This window comes from Condylura cristata, unplaced genomic scaffold (genome assembly GCF_000260355.1).
Source record: "Condylura cristata isolate star-nosed mole 26May11 unplaced genomic scaffold, ConCri1.0 scaffold00003, whole genome shotgun sequence".
Lineage (NCBI taxonomy): Eukaryota > Metazoa > Chordata > Mammalia > Eulipotyphla > Talpidae > Condylura > Condylura cristata.
In genome coordinates, this window is record NW_004567104.1 from 33,263,641 (window position 1) to 33,286,004 (window position 22,364).

General features: G+C 40.5%; 1 protein-coding gene across 2 annotated transcripts in view; it reads right to left on the minus strand.

Annotated features, from left to right (window-relative positions):
- Positions 1 to 22,364, minus strand: part of CD86 (CD86 molecule) — a 51,644-nt gene that overhangs the window by 14,854 nt on the left and 14,426 nt on the right. For both annotated transcript variants that reach the window (XM_012730020.1, XM_004675441.2), the window contains exon 2: positions 3,701 to 3,750. In XM_012730020.1, coding sequence (XP_012585474.1) covers positions 3,701 to 3,750 — 50 coding nt within the window. The remainder of the gene's footprint in view (positions 1 to 3,700; positions 3,751 to 22,364) is intronic.

Consider the following 22,364-nt stretch of genomic DNA (forward strand, 5'->3'; position numbering starts at 1 on the left):
TGGGAGGGGGATGAGAGGATTCACAGAGACAGAGTGGGGAGCAGAGCAGGCAGATCTACTGAAATACACTCCTGATGGGAGCAGTGGGTGAGACAGGAGAGATCCGCTGTGCCATGTAGGTTTGATCCCTGGCTGGGGATCTAACTTAGTTCACAAAAACCTTGCTTCAAAATTCTTTGCTCTTTTCCTCTTCAAAGATCTTCATTCATAACTATTTCATCGACCCCTCGCCTGTGACATAACCATGAATTTTATCACCAAGAATAGCTCTTCTAAATTCTTATATCTCAATGTACTTATCTCTGCCCATAGGATATCTTCCACTAAGCTTTGCTCTTAATTATTCTCCTTACATCTATGTTGAGAACATCCCAGAGATCTATGGGATGACAGAGAACATCTATGACAGAGAACAGTCTCTCTGTTCATTGACTTCATCAAAATCTCAAGCCTATCCAAGCTGGGACCTATAGAATAATGCTTTCCAAAATAACTCTATAATGATGTAAATGCTCCCTACAGGTCCTGACCAATATGGTAGCCACCAGCCATTGTGGCCATTGAACACTTGATGAGTAGCTTGTGTGACTGAGAAACTGAATTTTTATTATTTAATTTTAACTAACATGAGTTTTAATAGCCACACATGACTAGAGGGTCTATTATTTGATGGCAGTGATAGAACATCTTTTCATTCAATCTCTTTGTGCAGTTCTTTCCAAGATCACCCAACTTTTGTTCTTCATATCTAATCTTACAACTGAATGGTTGAACACTCCTGGAGGAAGTAATTAAGTTGTTAAGACTGGAGACATTACAAGTATGTCATTTTCTCATCCCACTTAACTTGGCCTCTGGATTTCCTACTTATTTATCACCTTCTCCCTCCCAACAGTTACTTCAGCAGTATCATCTTTGTTATTGCTTTTAATTTCTCTTTCCTTTAAAGTCAAAGTTCCTGAAAGAGTAAGCAGCAATTGCTGTCTCCAGTCCCCTACACCATCACCCAGCTCCCCACCAAAACTTGCCAGGCAAAGGTTGGTAGTGGCTTCCCACCATTTCCAAACAGAGAACTATTTTCAGTCCTCACCATCTGACCACTCCATTGAAAGTCACACCATTACCCATCTCTCCTTCTTGAAACTATTCTTTCCCAACCTCTGTGATCCAGATCAATTTCTTCTGATCATTCATTAAGTGATGATTCTCTTGAATTGCTTGCTCTTAATCTTCTCCTTATTCTCCACACTCTCTAATTTTCCTACTCTATCCTCATGGGATCACAGCCAAGGATTAGCTAATAATTCAGAGATCCTTAATTGCAGCATATAACTTTCACTAAGGTTTCAGGTATCCATTTCCAACTCCCTGCTGAATACTGCCATTTAGATAGCAACAGGTACTCTCTTTCCTATATTTGAACTTCCTGTCCTCAATCTTAGTGATTTCTCCTGACTGGTGATCATCTGAATTATCTGTACAAAATACCTGTGTGAGGTCCTGCACAGCCATGGCTGAGGAGAGCTGGAACTATAGCAGCTGGAGTTGGACTAGATAGTAAGGAAAGGATGAGGAGACAGTATGGAGCAAAGAAAAGGAACATAAGAGAAAAATATTTTTGTATTTACTTGGAGTTCTAGAAACATTATTTTTTATGTTACGACAAAGATTCTTTGCTTCATCAAATTTTAGGTAGGCTCCTGACCTCCCAGACCCATCTATACGTGTCCTCGTAAAATACAGGGTTAGCAAGAATCCTCCCTACATCAGTTTTATAAGAACCCCCAACCCTCTATATTTGATCACTCTTGAATATCTGACCAGTTCTTGATCCTCCATAACCTACAGGGGGATGTCTGACCATCCTTGCCTGGCTTTAGCAAGAATCCTATTAAGTCAGTTTAGCCAGAACTCCTCTTATTCGTGATGTTTCCTTAGGAATTTTCCACCCACTGATCTCCTATTCTGCTCCTTGGCTATAGACATTCCCATTTGCTCATGCTGGACTTGGAGTTAGCTCAATACTTTGTCCTCACAGTGAAGTCCCATTGCCATGGTCCTTATAGCTATTTCAATACATCACCTCCTTGAGGAAACTTTCTTACTGTGCTGTATCAATACTTGAAAAGAGATTCTCTGTTATAGGGAGGAGATGGTTCTCCAAGAGATAACAGACCTACATGATATATCCACACTGCTTTCCATCACTATGACAGCTATATTCAAAGTCTTTCCCATGGCCTGCACCACCTAATGTAATCTGGTTTCTGATGAATTTCATTCTCCTTCTCTTACTCTGCTCCAACCACACAGGTACTTGCCATCTTTCTAAAAGTTTAGACACATTCACTCTCAAGGTATTTTCTCATAATTATCCCTCTGCCTAGAAGGTTCTTCCTCCAGACAGTTTTAGAGTTATTCCTTCACTTTGTATCGGTCTTTTACCAAATACTACCTCCAGCGGAAATTTCTGTGGCCACCCTATCGAAGATAGCATCTTTGTCAATCTCTATTCCTTATGCTGACATTTCTTTTTATCATGATGCTAATTCTCATGACTTGACATAGGGTGTGTTTGGTTATTGTCTATCTCCTGAGAAATCTGTCTTTTGTGTTCTTTTTTTCAGCAAGTTGGTGAGGGGTACCCTGTGCACTGCTGTAGCCAAACTGTAGGTTCAGTTTACCCTCCCTGTTTGCCTCTCTTAAGCATGTCTTCTCTCTCAGACACAGGATGCGTGATAGGAACCTTGACCAACCCCAATTTACAGACAAAAAAAACTGAAACTCAGAGAAGAACAGCAAATAAGGAAGATTTGAGTTTTGTGAGGCCTGATGATTCAAAATTTCTTTTGCAGGGGAAGTGGCTCTTTAAGAAAAAATACAGAATTCAAATACAAAATGCTGTGGCCACTACAACACCACCCAACATTCCAGAGAGAAAAATGTGATGGAGAGAAAAGTCACAGTGCAAAGAGACAGAGGTCTTAGTATGGATAAAATGGCCGATGAAAATTTTCCAAAGCTTGAGACATATGACAATACTGCAATGGCCCCTGATGGCTTCCCAGGGGTGGGGTTGCTGAAGCTCAGTTTCATTGTTATCATGATAAACTGATGATGCAACTAGCTGAAAGTCACTGGAGTGGGTAGAGCTGGGCTGCATTTTGGATCCTTCTGGTAAGCAGGAGCAATTTTGATGAATGGTGGTGTGCTAGTGAATAAAGCTGAAGAGGGAGAGAAGGAATGTAGGGGAAATAGAAACAAACGCTGTAACAGTTAGAGATTTTTTGGAAGCCCAGAATGTCAGAAATGGGGACAGACACCAGAAAGGAGTACGTATTAAACAAAAGAGCTAAGCCTCAGGATTGGGGTTTTGGGAGAGGGCCCTTTTCCTGACTCCCAGTCACTGCTGCACAGGCCCGTCTACCCGACTGCACCCAGGCCTGTGGGTGTGAGGTGGCAGAGGAGAAGGACACAGGAAAAGGGTGAGTCTCTGTCCTAGGACAGCCTTGCCCATCAGCTGAGCTGCCTTTTCTCCATCATGATGCTGCCTTTTATCCAGAAAAATCTCTTTAGCATGTGGTGATGTGCAACACCTCTCAGAAAGTAAGTAAAACTCAAGTCTCAGACCTGGGGTTGGTCAGACTCATCAAAAACAGTGGAAGGATTCTAGGTCAGTACAAAGCCAAAGGTTTCTTACCAGAAATCAGGAAGACCATCACGAAGAGAGCATTCTTCAGTCCCATAATGCTAGCATTCAAAAAAGAAACAGTAAGACTTAATTAGAACATGAAACCGAAAACCAAAACATGACAGTGAAGTTTTGGACTCACTAAAGTCTATGGGGTGTGGCAGAGACCTTGCAATGTGTTCCCAAACCCATTTCCTGTTCTTCCCTGCTCCACAGCTTTTTCACTTGGGCATTGTGATTGGGCTCTGGCTCATCCAGTTGTGGGCAGAAAAGATGGTGTTGCTTCCAGACCTATCTGCCAAAGCCTTCTCTCGTTTCTCCTTCATCTGCCTTTTTAGCTCAGAGACCCAGAGGAGAAGGCTCAGACCAACAGGATGGCAAACCTGACTCTGAAAGGAAACTGGTTTGAACTGGTTTGCTGAAGAAATTAATACAACTCTTCACCTCACACTTATCCATATTGGATTGTGACATGAGCAAAAACTAAGCTAATGAGGATTTTCATATTGTTTATTAATAGTTGCTAGTGTTATAGCTTGACTAATACAGTGGGTATGATGCAGCAAATGGAGAGCATATGTCTAGAAATAAACTTTCCTTTCATTTTCCTGTGGTTCTCACACTTTAATATAACTGAAAATCTCCTGGAGATTAAAAGCAGTTTTCTGGGCCTCAGCCACAGAAGTTCTGACTCAGTTAGGGGGAACCTAAATCTCATAAATCACAGGTGATGATGATGTTACCTGTCTAAAGACACCACTTGGAGAACCACTGCACTGTAGTATATACTTAATCCACATGATGGAGCTGAGGAAAATGGCAGGCTTATTTTATAACTTCTGTCCATACTTTCTCCCTTCTCTCCCTCCCTCTTTTATACTCACCCATTCACTGCAACTTAGATAAGAAGGACTATGGACTGACTTATAGGAAACAGAGAATAAGGAAAGACAATCAGTATCATAAACAGGAGAAGAGCAAACCAAATAAGGACTATTAAATGGAGCCGGCTAGAAGGCCAACACTAAATGTTTACCATGGAAATCTGCCCACCTTGCGTAGTCTGAGTCTCAAACTTGGCTTGTAGCTTTGTCATAGACAACGGAAAAAGGAAAACCTAATTGGTAATTTATAGACCTGTTCATACCAGTGTCCAGGAGAAGATACAATTCAATAGCAGAAATTTCTTCCTTGTTTAGAGGCATCCTGACCCCTTTGGAGAACATCAGACACTGTCCCTCTGTTCCACAGCACCCAGAGCCTTGCATGATATGTCTTTCATGTTTCTTCCCTTCAAGACTGCTTTTGTGATTTAAGAATACAGTATGCCAGCAAGATACTAAATTTAAAGGGTAAAGGTGAAAACAAGTAGAAAGCCAGGCTTTCTCCTGGGGGCAGGAGTACAGAACTTCCCTTGCCAGTTTCTTGCCTTGACTTAGTTATTTTAGACAAAAAATGAAAAAACATACACTGACAACTACCCTTCTACCTTTTGTCTCCATGAAATTGACCACTCGAGGTACTTCAGACAGAGGGATTCATGTAGTATAGGTCTTTTATGATTAGTTTATTTTATTTAGCAAATGTATTCAAGACTCATGCATGTTGTAACATGTCAGAATTTCCTTCCCCTTCAAGACTGGATATAGGCCACTATACGGATCACTGTACACCACATTTTGTTTGTCTGATCATTTGTTCATGGACATTTGAGTGCTTCCACATTTTGGCTATTGTGAATAATACTATGAGTGTGGGTGTATAAATATCTGTGACCTTGCTTTCATTTCTTTTGGGTGCATACTCAAAAGTAGAATTACTGAATCATATGGTAATTCTTTTTAATTTTGGGGGGAATCACCATACTGTCTTCTATAGCAGGTGCACCATTTTCCATTTTCACTAACAGAGCACAAGAGTTCCTTTTTCTCCATATTTGCCAGCACTTATTTTCTGTTGAGAAGTAGTTCTCACTGTAATTTTATTTTTTTAATCTTTGTTCTGATCACTGATTTAATTTTAAATGAATTTCTTTTATTATGATTCTTTTCAAATGTATTAGAGATATTTCTTTCTCCATAAGCTGTCTGTACATTTCTTTCACCTCCTTTTCATTTGCAACTTCTGTCTTCTTTTTCTTTTTCTTGTTGATTTATAAGAGTTCTTTTATGTAAAAAAAAAAGGCGCTAGTTAGTAATTAGACAGTATTTTGTGACAATGAGTTAGAAATATACTCAATTGCTGAAAGGACAGTAGGTGTTCAATATGTGACCTTCACAGTGGTTCCTAATTGTTTTTTCCTTCCATCCCAATGATGTCTATAGATTTCTTTTGGGCCAAAGCTGACATGACTCAGTGGTAGAGCCTAGGAAGATTTTCACATGGTTTCTTTGTACTTTCTTATACAAATCACTTCAGCATCCTATTTATCATAGAATATGAGGACTCCCAACAAATAGACGGTTCTCCCACTGTTTGCAAACCAAAACTAGTATGCTTGACTTAACCAAAGATATTTATTTTCTTTTTAAAGATTTATTTATTGATGCTTACAAGAACTAGGGTACAGGCCAGAAGTGTGGGGCTAGGAGGAGTGAGAGGATTCATCAGAGACAGAACAGGAAGCGAACAGGCTGGTTTACTGAAATACACTGCTGAGAGGAGCAGTGGGTGGGTCAGGAGAGGTCTGCCACACCATGGGCACCTCCTTGGCTGGGATCAAACTCAGTGCTGCAGTGGCTTCAGATAGCTTCACAGCGCTGTGCTTTAACCCGTTGCACCACCAGGGAGGGTCCTAACCAAAGATACTTATTTTCAAATAAATTGGGGTGGTATGTTGAAGAAGGACACAAGAGTCATATTATATTTCTCTGTAAATATAAATTTAACGAGTCATCTTTAATTCAATAGCCAACCCAACACCAGTAGGCCCTGGGAAGCCTTGGACAAATAGTCTCTATAATTCACATGGTAGGGGTGGAGCCCTGTGTTTGACAAGGAAGTCTATACCATTTTAACTTCTCTATTTGGGAATCCTTTCTTCCCTTGAGTGAACAACTGCCTCTCCTTAACTTTCACTACTGACACTGGTTTTGTTTTCTGAACTATCCAGAATAACACTTTTGTCAAAGACTTTTAAGGCTGTCGGGACAGCTATCATGTCCATCCTTGAAATCCTGGCCTGGCAGTGACAGTCCTTCTAGTTAACTTCACTCATACTAATTGGGGAGATGATACAGCATCCCACTGTCCTGAATGACAGTCCTGATGCTTAGTTGCCTGGGCAGACACCCGATGTGAAAAAACAAGAGGCTGACATGATTTCTTTTGTAATTAATGCCCCACATAAAGAATGTCTCTCAACTTAAGCCAGAAGGAGTGTGCCAGTGGGGGACTGGGTTAGGAAGTCAATTTCTCCAATATTGTTGGCACTGAAGAAGAGCAGAAATGTCACTGCTCCCTTGGGAATGAACCCCCAACAGCAACCCCAAGTCATTGCTTTCTCCAGGGGGTGTGAAATGGAAACTTGCTTTTGGAAGGAGAGAGCACAAAGGGGAATGGGAAAGGAAAGAACCTAAAATTTGTGAGGGGATTCTCAGAGTAGCTTTCTGTAATCTGTGAGAATATGGTCTGTGAGGTGAGTGACCTAGCCAAGAACTATGAATGAACAGCCTCTGTGTAGCTGCAGGTTCACTTCAGAAACCAAACAAGAACACCCACCAGACATCACTTCCCCTTATTTTATGTGCCTGGGCCATCACAGACCATGAGAGAGAGACCAGCTGAATGATTTATTCTATTATTCTATTATCATTTTTTACAATAACGTGGGATTATTTGCTCCCACGTTACAGATGAAGAAATGGAGTCCCAGAGAGGTTAAGAAACTTGCCTCAGGCCCCCTGGCTAGAGGGTAGTAGACGCCCACTCAGCATCACTGTAGTCATTTAACACTGATGTAGTTCCTTTAAAAGTTCCAGCCAATTTCAACTGTGTTGAGGGAGGAGATAGCAAGGATTTTAGTTGTACCACAATCAGAATAGCAGTGTAGCAGCACATCTCCAGGAGAGGTCGATGGAGCCTTGTGGAATCAGATTGGGACACTCGGACAAATGGCCTACGATGGGGGTGGGAAGAGGCCAAATGTATTACTTTCAAGGCATTTACTGTCCTGATCTTCCATCCACTGCACAAATACTGCTGGCTCACCCATTATGTGACAGGCCGAGAATGTTCCTCTCCACTCCAGCCCTACGCAGCAGGTACAGTTTGTTAGCGTGGGTTTAGCTCCTTGCAGGCATGGCTTTGCTCCAGCTCAGCCTCACTAGAAGAGCCCTGGGGAGATATGAGCACTTGAACAGAAAAAAAGGGAGAAATACAGATGGATCTGTTGTATCTCAGGTCTGAATGAACCTGGGGGATCCAGTTCAGGCGAAAGGGCACATGAAAGGACAAGGAGCAGCGGCGCCAGAGTGGGGTCAGAGTGTGGTTCTAATGACACAGGGAGTGAAGGGCTTCCAAAGCAGGAGTTGGGAGGCAATGAAGTTCCTATGTAATAACTGTGAAGGTAGCAACACCTTCTTCTCCTGGAAAAAAAACGAGGGTCCTTACTCCTCGTAAAGCAGGAGATGGGAGGACTAGGTCAACCTTGGGCCGAGGCTTAGTCCCTGGCTCATGGTTTTCACCACAACATGACTAGACAAGCCAGGCTTGCCGGACTGGCACTGTGAGCTGGATCGGGGCAGCGTGAAGTCGAGGAAGACTATCCAAGGGCTTGGCTGGCTCCTGGGTGTGACACATACTTGATTTACTTCTTGAAGCTCCAAAACCTGAAAGTACCCCTTTGAAGCAGCTTCATTACCTTGAAAGCTCTGGAAAGAATAGATAGGCTCATTTCTAATTTCAAAAAGTTTCTGAACTGCAAGATAAGAATGCGGCTAAAAATTGAATCCACCTGAATTTTAACAAACTTCTGATAAAATATCTCTTGAAGTGCTTGAGAGCAATATGGAGATTTGCGGGAGCAATATTAGCAGTTATTTGGTTTACAAGCTCTGCTGTTACATCATTCATTCATTCAACAAATATTTATGGAGCCAGCATTGTGCTGGGAATGAATCCATGAGCAATACCAGAAACAGCATTTCTTCATGTGGCTGTTTCCTGTTTATTACACAAGCAAGATCGTGATAAAATAAGTATACAAATAAACGTGAAGTTATACCAAGATCAAGTGCTACAAGTGCTATCAAGGAGGTCCATGATATTTTGAAAGCCTATAATAGGATGAATCCAAACTGACACTTGCAGAATGATGTGGTGGATTGAAAAAGGACATGTATTCTTTACTAATCCTCCCAGGCAGAGGCGGAGTCAAGTCTTCTCTTCTTGAACTGAGAGCCTCAGAGATTTGCTTGAACAATAGAAGCAACAGAATGGATATTTGCTACTTCTGAGATTGGTTATAAGAAGCTTTGCAACTTATATCTGTCTTTGCAACAGTCTTTCTGAAGCTCTGAGCCATGATGTAAGATGTTCCATTTCTCTGAGACTGTGCCTAATAGAGGCATATGTCGGTGTGTAGGTCAACTTTCTCTGACAGCTAAGCCCAGCTTTCTCTGCCAAACCAGAAGATATATGAATAAAGTTTTGGATCTTCTAGGTCAGGCAGGGGTCAGCAATTGTACCCTGTAGACTAAATCTGGATACCACCTATTTTTACAAATTGTTTTGTCAGAATGTAGTCTTTCTTATTTATTTATTGTTCATGGCTGCTTTTATACCATCCCAAGGAGACAGCAAATAGAAATTTAATGCAGGCCACATGTGATTTGAAGTTTTCTTGTAGCCACAAAAAAAAAGCTTCAAAAAAACAGGTAATATTCCAATTTAATATTATTTAATCCAATCTATCTAACATACTATAATATCAACATGTAATCAATAGAAAAATTATTAATGCATGTGCTACATTCCTTTTTCTGTACTAAATCTTCAAAATCTTGTGGGTAGTTCATACTTATAGCACAGCTAAATTAGGACTAGCAAATGATCAGTAACCACATGTGGCTAGTGGCTACTAAAGTGGATAGTGCAGGTCTAGATTAGTTTATTTATCAAAATCACCTAATGACTTCGGTTGATAACCTGAGGTACAGAAGACTCAGAAGTGTGCCCAAATTTCTGACCTCACATTATTGTGAGAGAGAGCAAAAGATTTCATTGTTTTAAGTTGCTAAATTTGGAGGCAGTTTGTTATGCGCCAATAGATAAGCAGAAGAGATTGAATAGGTGTTAAACAGGTGAAGGGTCATGGGGGGTGGCCGTGGCTGGATCTAGGCAAAGCGAACACGTGCAAAGCAACTGAGGCTGGAGGTCACAGGAGAGGTGCTTGATGTGACTAAAATGAAATAACAGGTGGAAACAAGCCTGGAGACATCAGCAGGGGTTGGAGCAAACTTAGTTTATGACAGAGTTAAGGATTTTGCTCTTTATTCTGAGAACAGTGTGAACTATGAAAAAATGAAAGCAGAGGAATGACATAATCAAGGTTACACCTCTGGTTAATATTTAGCGAATGGATAGTAGGGAAGCCAGAACAGCTGCTGGGAGACTAATTTGGCTACTGCAGTCACTTAAGTGAAAGCAGATGGCTGTTTGGTCGGGGATGGTGGCAGCAGAAGTGGAGAAAAGGAGGCGATTCAAGCAGTGTTTAGGAGTATAATAACCAGATACAGTGATAGATTATATGTGGAGGAGGACAATCTATTGATTGGCTGTGTAATTCATTCATTCAACAACTGTGTGCCAGGAATTGTTCTTGTTTAAGAACTGCTGCAGTGAATGCTACAGAGCTGACTTTTACCTTTCCACTTTCAGGTATTTAGTAAAACTATGAATGAAAGCACAGAAATTACACTTCTGCTTTCAAATATGCAGATGACACAAGAAGCCAAAGAGTCATTAAGTTGGCCAGCTTAATTAATATTCATAAAGCCTGAAAAGATGGATCTCATGAGAATAAGAATAAAGAATTGTACTTAAGTTTTGACGTGTGAAGTAGAGGAAGTAGACCACAGAGAAATACACATCCATAGTAAATGTAAAAGTTACATTTCATGTAGCATAGTTAACTTGACATTTATTCAGTCTTTGTAGAATTCAGCCACCATACTCTACTAATTAGACCACATCACTTGTGGTATAGTTTGGATGAGGTTGGTTCTACTTGAATGGCACTCCAATTACAGCTCCTCATGAGAAGGAGCAGCATGATTCATTAGGGAATAATGAAATTATGTTGAATGAGGAATATGGAAACAGACTGGGGATAATGACCTTGGAGAAGAGACGCTTACAAGTGCATGATAGCCATCTTTAAATTTTGAAGAGCCCTAACAAGAAAAAAAAATTTTTTTTTGAAGAGCCCTCCTGTTCGATGAGACATGCATCAATCCTGGGGTCAAGTCATTCTAATAGTAGAAGTTATAGCAGATTTCCACTTCAGATAATGAAGAACTCTGAACAGAGTTCTGTGACCAAGGACTGGACTTTCTTGTGGGGTAATGAGCTCCTCATCACCAAAACTGCTCAAGGAAAAGAGGGATGATAATGCAGGGGAGAACTGTGGGAGGAACTCTTGAATTGGGTGGGTGGTTAAAGTTTGTCTTTAAAACTCTCATTACCTTTCCAGGAAGAAAGGAAATTAAGAGAAAACTTGGACACATTGGTTTTCCTTATCCTCCACCCTGAGTCCTTTCTCATTCTTTTTCTTTCTCATTCTTAATATAATCAACAGTACGGTACATTTAGGGGATTCTGCTGTCTGTGGAGGGTTTGATGAGCTACTAGTGATCCAGTACTTCAGAAGTGGTGGAAAAAAATCAAGCAATCCTGTAGTCCAGAAGAGAGGAGTGATACTAGTATTTTCTGAAATGAGCCTTAAAAATAATCAGACTTAGTCCCAGAACTATACGCTGGTGACAGAAACAATGAGTCAAGCATGCTAGTGCTTATAGAAGAGTCAATTTCTATTAGGGCAGATGAGACTTCTATCTTGTATTGGCTCTAACCAAGCCCATTCATTCTGATACTCCCACTCCTGAAAGTTGTCAGCCTTGGTCACTGTATTGTTTAACAACTTTTCCGATAATTGCTATCTCCCACTTATATAGCCAACTGTTGGTGTTCTAGAACTCAATGCATTGGCATCCACTTCTGTCCTTGAAAGACTGCAACAGTTTACTAAATCCTACATCCTTGGCATCCTGTTAATGGGACTCAGAGAACTACTGCTTTCTGATGAACCATCACTACACATTTGACTGAGGTTAGCTGGAAAATGACTGGGCCATATTCCTGGACACATACTTAAATGTGCACATGCTTGGGAGAACAGAAACAAAATATTCTGTTCAGTGCTACTTATTGGCATAATATTTTTGGCAACTACTTTCTGAACTGCAATCACATATAATAATAGCCTGTGAGGACACATGGAACTAGTGGAATTACCATGGCCTTTATACAGGACAATAAGACAAGCTAACTGAACTAGAAAAGAGATTGACTTTGGACAAATAATGGTAAACTAGTTTCTGTAAAGTGAGGAGGATACCTTAATGGGGCTTAGAAAGTCAGACAAAGAGTTTATTTGATTTCATAGGAAATTGGGATTTTGGTACTCATAGTTTGGGAGCAAAAATCATTATGCACTGAATGTAAAGAAAGCAAGCTTGTCAGGGGCCTGAAAGAGAAAGTCGGGTCTATTATTAGGGATCAAGAAAACCAAAGCAAAGGCTGACAGACCTGAGGGGAAGAGGTTGATCTAGTTTAGGAACACTGAGCATGACAAGAAAAAGGCAAGCAAGAGCCACACCTTGACAGAAACATGAATACTGCCTGGTGTCTAGTGGCCACAGATTGCAGTGAATGTCCACATGTCACTCAGTGTGGGCTCTGCTTTCCTTGAACTCCCCTGCCAGTCTTGTTTGTTTCTAGCACAGGCTGAACCGAAGTTCTGATTTGTTTTCTAATCTCTTCCTGGAGCAAATCCTCCTGGGGTCCCATCTGTGGAGAATTTTCTACCTCACATTTTCTCTCATTAGCAGTCTTTTCCCAAACCCATTTGGAAGCACAGTGTTTTGACACAGTTGTGAGAAGAAAAGTATCAACGATATACAGCAATGAAGCAGACACGTCTATGAAATTCACAAGAGCAGAAGAATGCTTTTGTAACTTTCCAATATTATAGGTAACTAAAACATTAAAATCAAGAGTATGTTTTCCTCACTAGCCCAAAAGAAAGAACTCAGCATGGCCCTGGCATTAAGGTTTTCCAGTTCCCCAAAAGCAAGTTTGTGTACAAGACAATACCTAGTTCTCACTGGCATATTTGGAATCCATCTTGTTTGAGTTAAAGAGCAAACCCTTTTCAAATGATCAGTGGCTTTACAATCTGTTTTTTCCTTTTTGCCATAAAAGGCCTAGGGCAAAGCCTCATGCAAAGTTTTGCAGGTCCCTCTTCTTCCAGGCTGTGTGCATCTCATTAAAAGCTCTGCCTGCTCTTATAAATCCCATGGAACTCACTAAAATGCAGCTGTGCCAGTCCTGACCCCCCAAGGGAGCCTTTTCCCACTGTCTCAGAACCAAAATCATGGTCAAAGGCAGAAGCCACTGTGTCAAGGGCAATAATGAGGGATGTCCCCAATCTCCATTCCGAGTACCAGCCCTATGTTGGTGCTAGGAATTCCCAAATTACTCATTCCTTGGGTAAAGGCATTTTTGAAAGCCCCTGTTCAATAATAGCTGAAAGGGAGAATGTTCTTTTTTTAAGTTTTTAGTCACGAAGAATCAAGTTAATTTATCTAAATAAGGAATGGGATTCAAAAAGGAATACTCTGAAAAGAAGGAGAATATTGCATGTTCTTTTCAGTCTTGGTAGGGACATGGAAAGTGCTGAGGACACACTTCTCTTTCTCGAACACATTTTCAAAATGGTGTCTCTTCCCTACACAGCAGCCTAAATGCTCTCTGTACAGTTCAGAAATAAGTCTCTATATTAGAGATGAGGCTGGGTCCGGCAGATGGTCATGTGTTCAGCTGATGGCCTTAGCCTTCAGCTTCTTGTTCCCAAATACTCTTATCTGACTGGCCATGAATGATGAATTGTCAATCCTTGCCTGAACTCTGGATAAGTACCAAGGAATCTTCTCATCATCCCCCTCCCTTTTTAAAAAAATCATATATATATATATATATATATATTTGTTCATTTTAAAACACTTAATTTCTCCCACCCTCAGGTATAGATCCCATAGAATTTCCTCCCCAAATTCACCTGTGCCCAACCCCTTTCTTGTTTCAGATATTTCCCTCTAGTTTCACACCTTCACAACTTTAGTCTCCTGGACCAGAGATTTCCTGCAGTCAGCTCCCACTTCTATCTGATTTTTGAAACATAGAATTTTATTTTCTCCTAAAGAATGTGGCTTGGTTGACCTTTTCACCTTACATGGACTTCCCTGTCCCATTCTAGCCGTATTTTCATAAACCCCAATCCCCACCTCCACCAGGAAGGGATATTTGATATTTAGGAATATTACAGTAACGAAAATATCAAATTCAAAGACACAGTTAAGAGCAGTGAGCACAATCTTAGAACTAGTTTTTTCCCTTTAAGGCAAAGTTCCTCCACAATCATTTTTTAGTGTGATTATTTAATTCCTACTGATTTTGCACTAAGCTAAAAGCTTTAAAAGTACAGGGACCATGTTTCTTAAGTTCCATATTAAAAACTCAAATTACTCAATAATGTATTTAAAATATGCAAATAAACAATGATTTTTAAAATGTATCATAAAAGCTACCAATCTACATGTGATAGATAGCCCATATAAATAGCTTTAGTGGTATCTGCAGTAGCAACTAGAAGACATCATAATGATCTGCAAACTTTGTGCACATAATTACACAGACACATTGTAATCCTTTGTCTCAAAGTTGAGGCTGGATGTCAGAGGAATGGATCAGCTCCTTAGTTATTATAATATGAGAGCAGCGGGAAGTTCCCTTGGCCAAAAATTATATTCACCTGTCTTTCCAGAACTTTAAATAAGTATTAATGGAGGCACTATTTTAAGCCAATTTGCAAATGCAAATATGTTCATGGTATACAGAACATGATCAACCACCGCCTGGGCTCTTTTTTTTGACCTAAGGCTATTTAAAAAAAAAAAATTATCATGCCAAGAGGGGCTAATTTGGGGGTGGGGTAATTGGATGGGAAGAAAAATTGGGAAAATTTTTCTGGATAGGTGAAAAATACCTAAAAATAAAAAAAGAGGCCTCTGCATAGAGACTGGATTTTGCCCCTGCATTCTGGATTGATCAGTGGTACCAGGAGGTCAGACCCGCCCAATATCCTTGGAAAACTGCTCCTGAACAGAGCTGTTTGGAGTCAGTCCACAGCACTCCAAGAGTGGCTACCAGCTGTCTGTCAGTGGCACCCTCCTGCCTGTCTTTTAGTTCACCAAAGCAGATAAAGGAATCTTCTGGAAGAGACAAATTGTTGTAATGTCTCACTTCTAATGTACAGTCTGAGAACCAAGCCTGATAATCAGAGGTTCTAAACCTGTACTCCAGACACCCCCTTCCCCATCCATCTCAGTACATCAGTCCCACCTCTGAACATCTGCTGCAAATGCAGCTATGTGCCACAGCATACTCCCCAGCATACGGGCTTCACAGAAACATACCTGCTACAAAGGCCCATCCACAGCAGTTCCCAGACCAGATGCATAAAGCCAGTGACATTCCCGAGGAACACAGAAGCAAGGTATTAAAAATCAACTACAAGAAGTCTTTGTGGACGCCGCATACCTCTCCACACTCCTTGCAGAGAAACAAATAGTGTAAGAGCCAAAGCTAGGACTCACATAAAGAAAGGGGAACTGACTAGAGAGAAATAACACCGCAGACAGAAGCAGCCTTCTTGCCGGTTCCAAATAATTTCTGCTGGCAAGTGGGCATTTCCACTGATGAGAATGACTGCAAATGCAGCCTCAGCGAGTAAGTGAGTGTAAAGCCCTGAGGAAACCCCCCAAAGACAACCCCGGCCACAAAATTGAAAAACACACCTTCCCTGACAGATTGACAGATCCAGGAGTACAGCCTTTGAGCCCATAGATAAAGATCCAGCTCAATTCAACAAATATTTTACCAGGCAGCCATGTGCCAGGCCCAGTATCAGACTCACAGAGCTGCAAGAGCCTTTCCTCAACCAGAGAGATCAGAGTCCAGAGACCTCTCATTTCAAATCATTCACTGAATACCTAGCCATGGAGAAATTGCCTGCTGAAAGGTAATTAATACGCATGAAGCCTATTTGCAGATTATCCCATCTCATCTTAATCATCCTACTCTAGATTGTTTCTATTACCTTGGTCCACAATTCCTGGAAGTGGGTGGTGTACTTGAGTCTGGGGGTGGTCACAAGCAGAAGTCTGAAAAGTGTGTAAATGCCAAGTGGACTTTTCCAAACCCACAGCCTTGGCAGGGACAGGCTTCACATTAAAATGCTGCCCAAATCTATGGCTTCTTGTTCTCACCCAGTCAACCCTTCTGCTCTATGTGGGGTGCATGTATGTGCCTCTGAGTCTGTAGCTAGCTGTGCCCAGCGAGGCAGGAGAAATGGAAAGTGAAAAGGTGAAAGCTGTTTAAACTCCCCAGGCGAGGATAGGTGGTGCCGTGTAAATAGCTTGGGCTTGGAACTGGTATTTTAAGGTCAAATCTTGGCTGGTCCTCTGGGCCCTGAGCACATTATTAAACATCTCCAAGTCTCAGTCTTCTCATCTGTGAAATGTTGATTGGTAATATCTTCCTTGTTGCATTGTTATGAAAATAGAGATCTCCCATGTAAATCACCTGGCACAGAGGATGTCACACAGCCATTTAGTCTTTTTATTATTATTATTATTATTACTATCCTATCTTCTTTTCAGACTGTCTAATTCTCACTTCAAGCTTTCCTCAAAGATTTTCCTTCTATCATAAAAGCATTGATGACCATTCTTCGCACAACAGGTCTGCAAACACTTTCACCTTCTACCCAGGTTACCTACATGGGGCCTGGGCCCTGATTCACAAGGTCACCACTTCCCCCCCACCATTGCATGTACATACCTTGGAAACTTTATCCTTTATTCGGATAGGCCCCACCTGGGGTTTTCCTCTGGATTTTACGATCAGATAGTTGTTTGTTTTTTTTTTATTTGAAAGGGTCCATTTGGTTTCCTTATTGTAGCACTTGAAATTACCCAGTAGCGCACAGAAGAATTCATTCACACTTCACTTATTTTTCAATTTTCCTATACTCAGTCTAGATAAAAGCTAGGCTGAACTGGAAAGTTCTGTTATAAAAGTATTTGGGATAATATTTTCTAAATTTGTCATTCTAGCTATTAATGCTACTTTATAACCATGTAAAATCTATACTGTTTCTTAAGTGGTATTCTCCTCTGAACTTATTTTATGTAAGTAAATTTACTCAAAAGGAATCTTTGTATGTTAATAAAAAAATTTTAAGCAATATCATTTGCCGTAAAGGATGAGTAAAAACAGTATGTCACACTGGGTTTTAGAATCACAGAGACCTGTGTTTAAACCCTAGTTCTACTAATTAATTCCTGTGTGTCTTTTGGAAAATAACAACTTCCCTGGGCCTTAGTTTCTTCACAGAAGTAATACTCAGTATATCATATACCTGTGATATAGCTATACATATAGATACACACATACATACATATATGTGTACATGCATGTATACATTATATACTCTGTATTGTATACAATACATGGTATACAATGTATGCATTATAAACACACATGCACATAAATATACACATGGTCTAGCACATAGCCTAACATATAATAGGTTCTCTAAACAGGGCCTCATCAGTGTGTCAATGGCCAATGTCATTGTCAATAAATGTATTTTTTTTTGTTTGCTTTCTTACTTATGTTGGAAACTCCCCATCTGAAAAAACAATTATAAGAGAAAAACATCTTCATTATAATAATCCCAAAGCTCCATCCCATCCCATAAGTAACATTTAATTGTCACTGTCCTATTTTTTAGAACTCTCAGAAGATAAATATATATTTGCCCTTTCGTGTAAAATATCTTAAGTAGTTGAAAACAGATATTTAAATTTCCTTAATAGTTTCTTCTCTTAGCTAAATACTATCAGCATCTTCAACTCTTTCTCATGTGATATGTTCTTTGGAACACGAATCAACCTGGTACATCTCCCTCCTCCCCGGAGCTATCAGAATTTGTCAACAGGCCTCTTTGCAGGGAAGCTCAAAGAATGGAGTGGGCAGTGACAAGATCACTTTCATTAATGAGTCACAGATCAATTAGCCCGTACACAGTTGAACTGGGAGGTTTTCTGACCTTGACTTTTTTTATACGGCAAGTCAGAGCACCACTCCCTGACCCATCTTGCTTGTGTATCAGTGTCTGAGGGCAGAGTTCAGCCAATCACAATTACTCTGAATCCCATATATGTCATCCATTTTACTAGCCACCCCTCCAAGCCTTATGTCACTCAAGAATCAATAAGGAGGTCTTACCCAGGGGTCATCAGAGCCAAGAACACAGGTCAACAGTATCATATGCTGAGAGGAGTTGAAGCAAAATGAAGAAGATCAGTTCCTTGTGTTTAGTGAGGAGGAAGTTGCTGGTAACCTCAGAAAACTGCTTTCTGTGTAGGGCTGCTTCCTCCACTGTCACTCCGGATGTCCTCGGGCCTGAGGAGTCTAAGACTACAAGGAAAACCAGCAGGAACAGCATGGCTAGAGATGGCAGCTGGCTGAGGAAAATATATTTTGTTCTGTCCTTGTTCAGTTTTGCCCAAGAGATATTCCTCTGGGATCATAAGATTAGGATCTACTTTGGAGGCAAACCTAGAAACCTGTAGGCATTTAGAAACATCCAAACACTTGGTTGAATTTTCCAATTCTTGTCACATGTTTTTTGCTCTATGTAAACAAGTGCCTGCCTGTGGTCAGTGGTCAACAAGCAGCTTAAAGGTATTTTAGGTGATAGTGGTGTTGCTGAAATAGGATAATTGTAGTTTTCTTTTTCTTTTCTTTTTTTTAAGATTTATTTATTTATGCTACAGAACTGGGGTACAGGCCAGAGATGTGGGGGCAGTGAGAGGATTCACCAGAGACAGAGTAGGGAGCAGAAGAGGCTGACTGACGAAGTACATTGCTGAGGGGAGCAGCAGCTGGATCAGGGGAGGTCTGCCGCACCATGTGGGTCACTTCCCAGGCGGGGATACAGCTCATGCTGAAGTCGTTTTAGCTTCTTAGTGCTGTGCTTTAACCTGGTGCATGACCAGGGAGGGCTCTCTGTAGTCATTTTTTCATCCCAATGTTGGTATTTGCTTTCTGAGCTATCTTGACAGGGATCTTTCATGAGAGAAAACAAGAGACCTAAAGTCAAAGACACCTTTGGACTTCTGCGCAAGCCCACCAGAGAAATAATACAGATGCACTATAGAGAGGGGAAAGAGAATGCTTTTAAAAAGCATGAGGAAGGGAAGGAGTGGCATCAGTGTATGGATCGTGCAAGTAGTGGGGCCTGAACACTCTTTTTTTAATGCTGTCCCTGGGATAGCAACACTAAGGTCTGCAGTCATACCGACGGAGGCAGTGATCTTGGCTCAGGCTTGGAGGCCTGGTGGTATGGGGGTGGAGAGTTGTCAGAATTTACAGACCATGGTGGACTTGGGTGGTGAAGTGGTCAATAGCAAGGAGGACAGACTAGGTACTTGAGCCCTTCCACCACTTTGTAGACACCAGACAGGCATTCTGGGCTCAGAAGGGGCAGGTACCCCTGTATGAACAAGATGAGGTCTCCTATCCCACAGAATGGGCACTTGGAATTGAAATTAGGTTGAATTAAAGGAAGTAAGGAAAATGATTATTTCTTATGTACTTGGGTTGAAGGACAGGCATTAGTACCGTTTGTATAGAATTCATGCAAGGAGGTCCAGGATCGGACTGTAAATAGAGTTTCTAAATTTTTCTTAATTTAAAATGACACAGCTCAAGTCCATATCTTTTTCATATTTCCAGAGCTGCCACACAAACTCTAAGAACACAGGATACTTAGCCACCGCCGCCAAGACCTGACTCTCTCCTTTCAGTGAAAATTTTGTGTTCACAGACAGGTACCCTAACCCCACGTGAAAGAGAGCATAAAATTTTTTTTTTTAAAAGATTTATTTATTTATTCATACAGAACTGGGGTACAGGCCAGAGATGCGGAGGGTGAGAGGATTCACCAGAGACAGAGCAGGAAGCCAGAACAGGCTGATCAATGAAGTACACTGCTGAGGGGAGCAGCGGGCGGGTCAGGAGAGGTCTGCCACGCCATGTGGTCACCTCCTGGGCAGGCAGGGATCGAACTCATGCGGAAGTGGCTTTAGTTTCTCAGTGCAGTGCTTTAACCCGCTGCGCCACCAGGGAGGGCCGAGAGCATAAAATTTTTACTATGGAATGCTGCATTTATTGTTGTTGTGAAGTTGTAGTTTTAGAACCATTTCTCCTTAAAGCATAAGTACACACTAACCACTAAGCAAATGTAAATAAAAATCAGACTGGGAGAAGATATTTGCAAAATATGTATCTGAGAAAGGACAAATACCCAAAATGTACAAAGAAATCATAAAACTTAAAGAAAATCAACAGCTAAACTTCAAAAAAGATCTGGATGTACATTGTACCAAAGAAGATCTACAAATGACAGAACAATATGAAAAGATGCTCACTATCAAATGTAATTAAGGAATGCAAGTTAAACAATTGCTATGCTACACACCTATTAGAGTGGCTTAAAACAAAAACAAAACCCTGAAAAATACTGATCAAGATGTAGAGTAATAAGAACACTTATTCATTGCTATTAGGAATGAAAAATGATATAGGTGTTTTGGAACACATTCCTGTAGTTTCTTACAAAATTTACCATAAACCTATCATAGGGCCAATAATTGTGCACCTAGAGATTTACCCATACCTAAATATTTATGGCAACTTTATTCATCATCCAACTGGAGGAACTAAGTACCCCTCTATAGGTGAATGGATAAACAAACTGTGGTATATCCATACAATGGAATATTATTTGATGGTAAAGAGAAATGAGCTATTAAACCATGAAACCACAATGCAAAATCCTAAATTCATATGAATTAATGAAGGAAATCAGTGTGAAAGACTGAATGATTCCAAATGCATCTTTTACTTTGGAAGTAAAAGATCAGTGGTTTCCAGAGTACATGAGGAGGCATAAGTAAGTGGATACCAGGGATTTTGAGGGCAATAAAATTATTGTCTGATAATATAAAGGTGGATGCTATTATAAATTTTTTTAAATATTTACTTACTTATGCATATAGAACTGTGGTACAGGCCAAAGGTCTGGGATGTTGGTAAGAGAATTCACCATAGACAGAGTGGGGAGCAGAACAGGCAGATGCACCAAAACATACTGCTGAGTCAGGAGAGGTCTGCCATGTCATGTGGGTCACCTACCCATGCTGGGGATTGAACTTGTCCTGAAGTGGCTGTGGATAGCTCCACAGTGCTGTGTTTGAACCCTTGCACCACCAGGGCAAGCCCGACATTATAAATTTATCAAAACCCATAGAACTACAGAATAGTGGAAATCTTACTGCAAAGTATGAATTTCAATTACTAATGTTGATTCAACATCAGTGATTAATTGTAACCAATATACCACATTTAGGCAATATGGTAATAATAAGGGAAACCTTATGGAGGGAAGGAGTATATGGGAATTCTTTGTAGTATCTGTTCAATTTTTCTGTAAATCTAAAACTGTTCTAAAAATAAAGTATATTAATATTTTTTTAAAAAGTACACACACAAACTACATTCCTGGTAAAGCAACTAAATTAATAATGTGACATTTTAGAGGGCTTCTAGACAAGAGGGTAAAAAAATTAGCATCAGTTTTACAGTCCAAAGCTTCACTTCTCCAAGTTACAAAGTTGTAATCATATGTCATGCATAAAACCTTACTGCAAAAAACCACTAGTTTTGTATATCGGGAGATGTATCTTGACATTTTCTGACTCTTTCTTGTGCAGAGCTATAGATTTTTATGTCAGTTCCTTAGGTAAATTAAAGAAAAAGCCCCATTGTTTTCTAAGGGCCAGATCAATAAAAAATAGCTTTCAGTTCCATGTTTCTGGAGGAACATTCTTAGAAATGTAGTAAGTTTCTTTTTTCTTTGAGGGGGAGATGCAATTTTGTCCTATACTTAAAAGTAAATTATATACAGTACAGCATTCAGAGTTGATTTTTTTTCTTGGTCTGGCCAGAATTTTGCAGCCTCAGTATTTGTGTCATACAGGGAGTCATTAAGATAGGGAGGGGCCCCACACTTGTTACACCCTCCCCCTCAAGTCTGGCTTATTTTGTCTCCCTAGCTGCTGGCTGCCTTCTTTTGTCACTTTCTCTTGATGCAAATTCACGCCCATCATTCATGCTTACTAAGAAAGGGGCAACAGGTACTGTTCCTTCATTGGTATTCGATCATCTTCTGAACACAGAAATTAAGATCTGGTAACACACT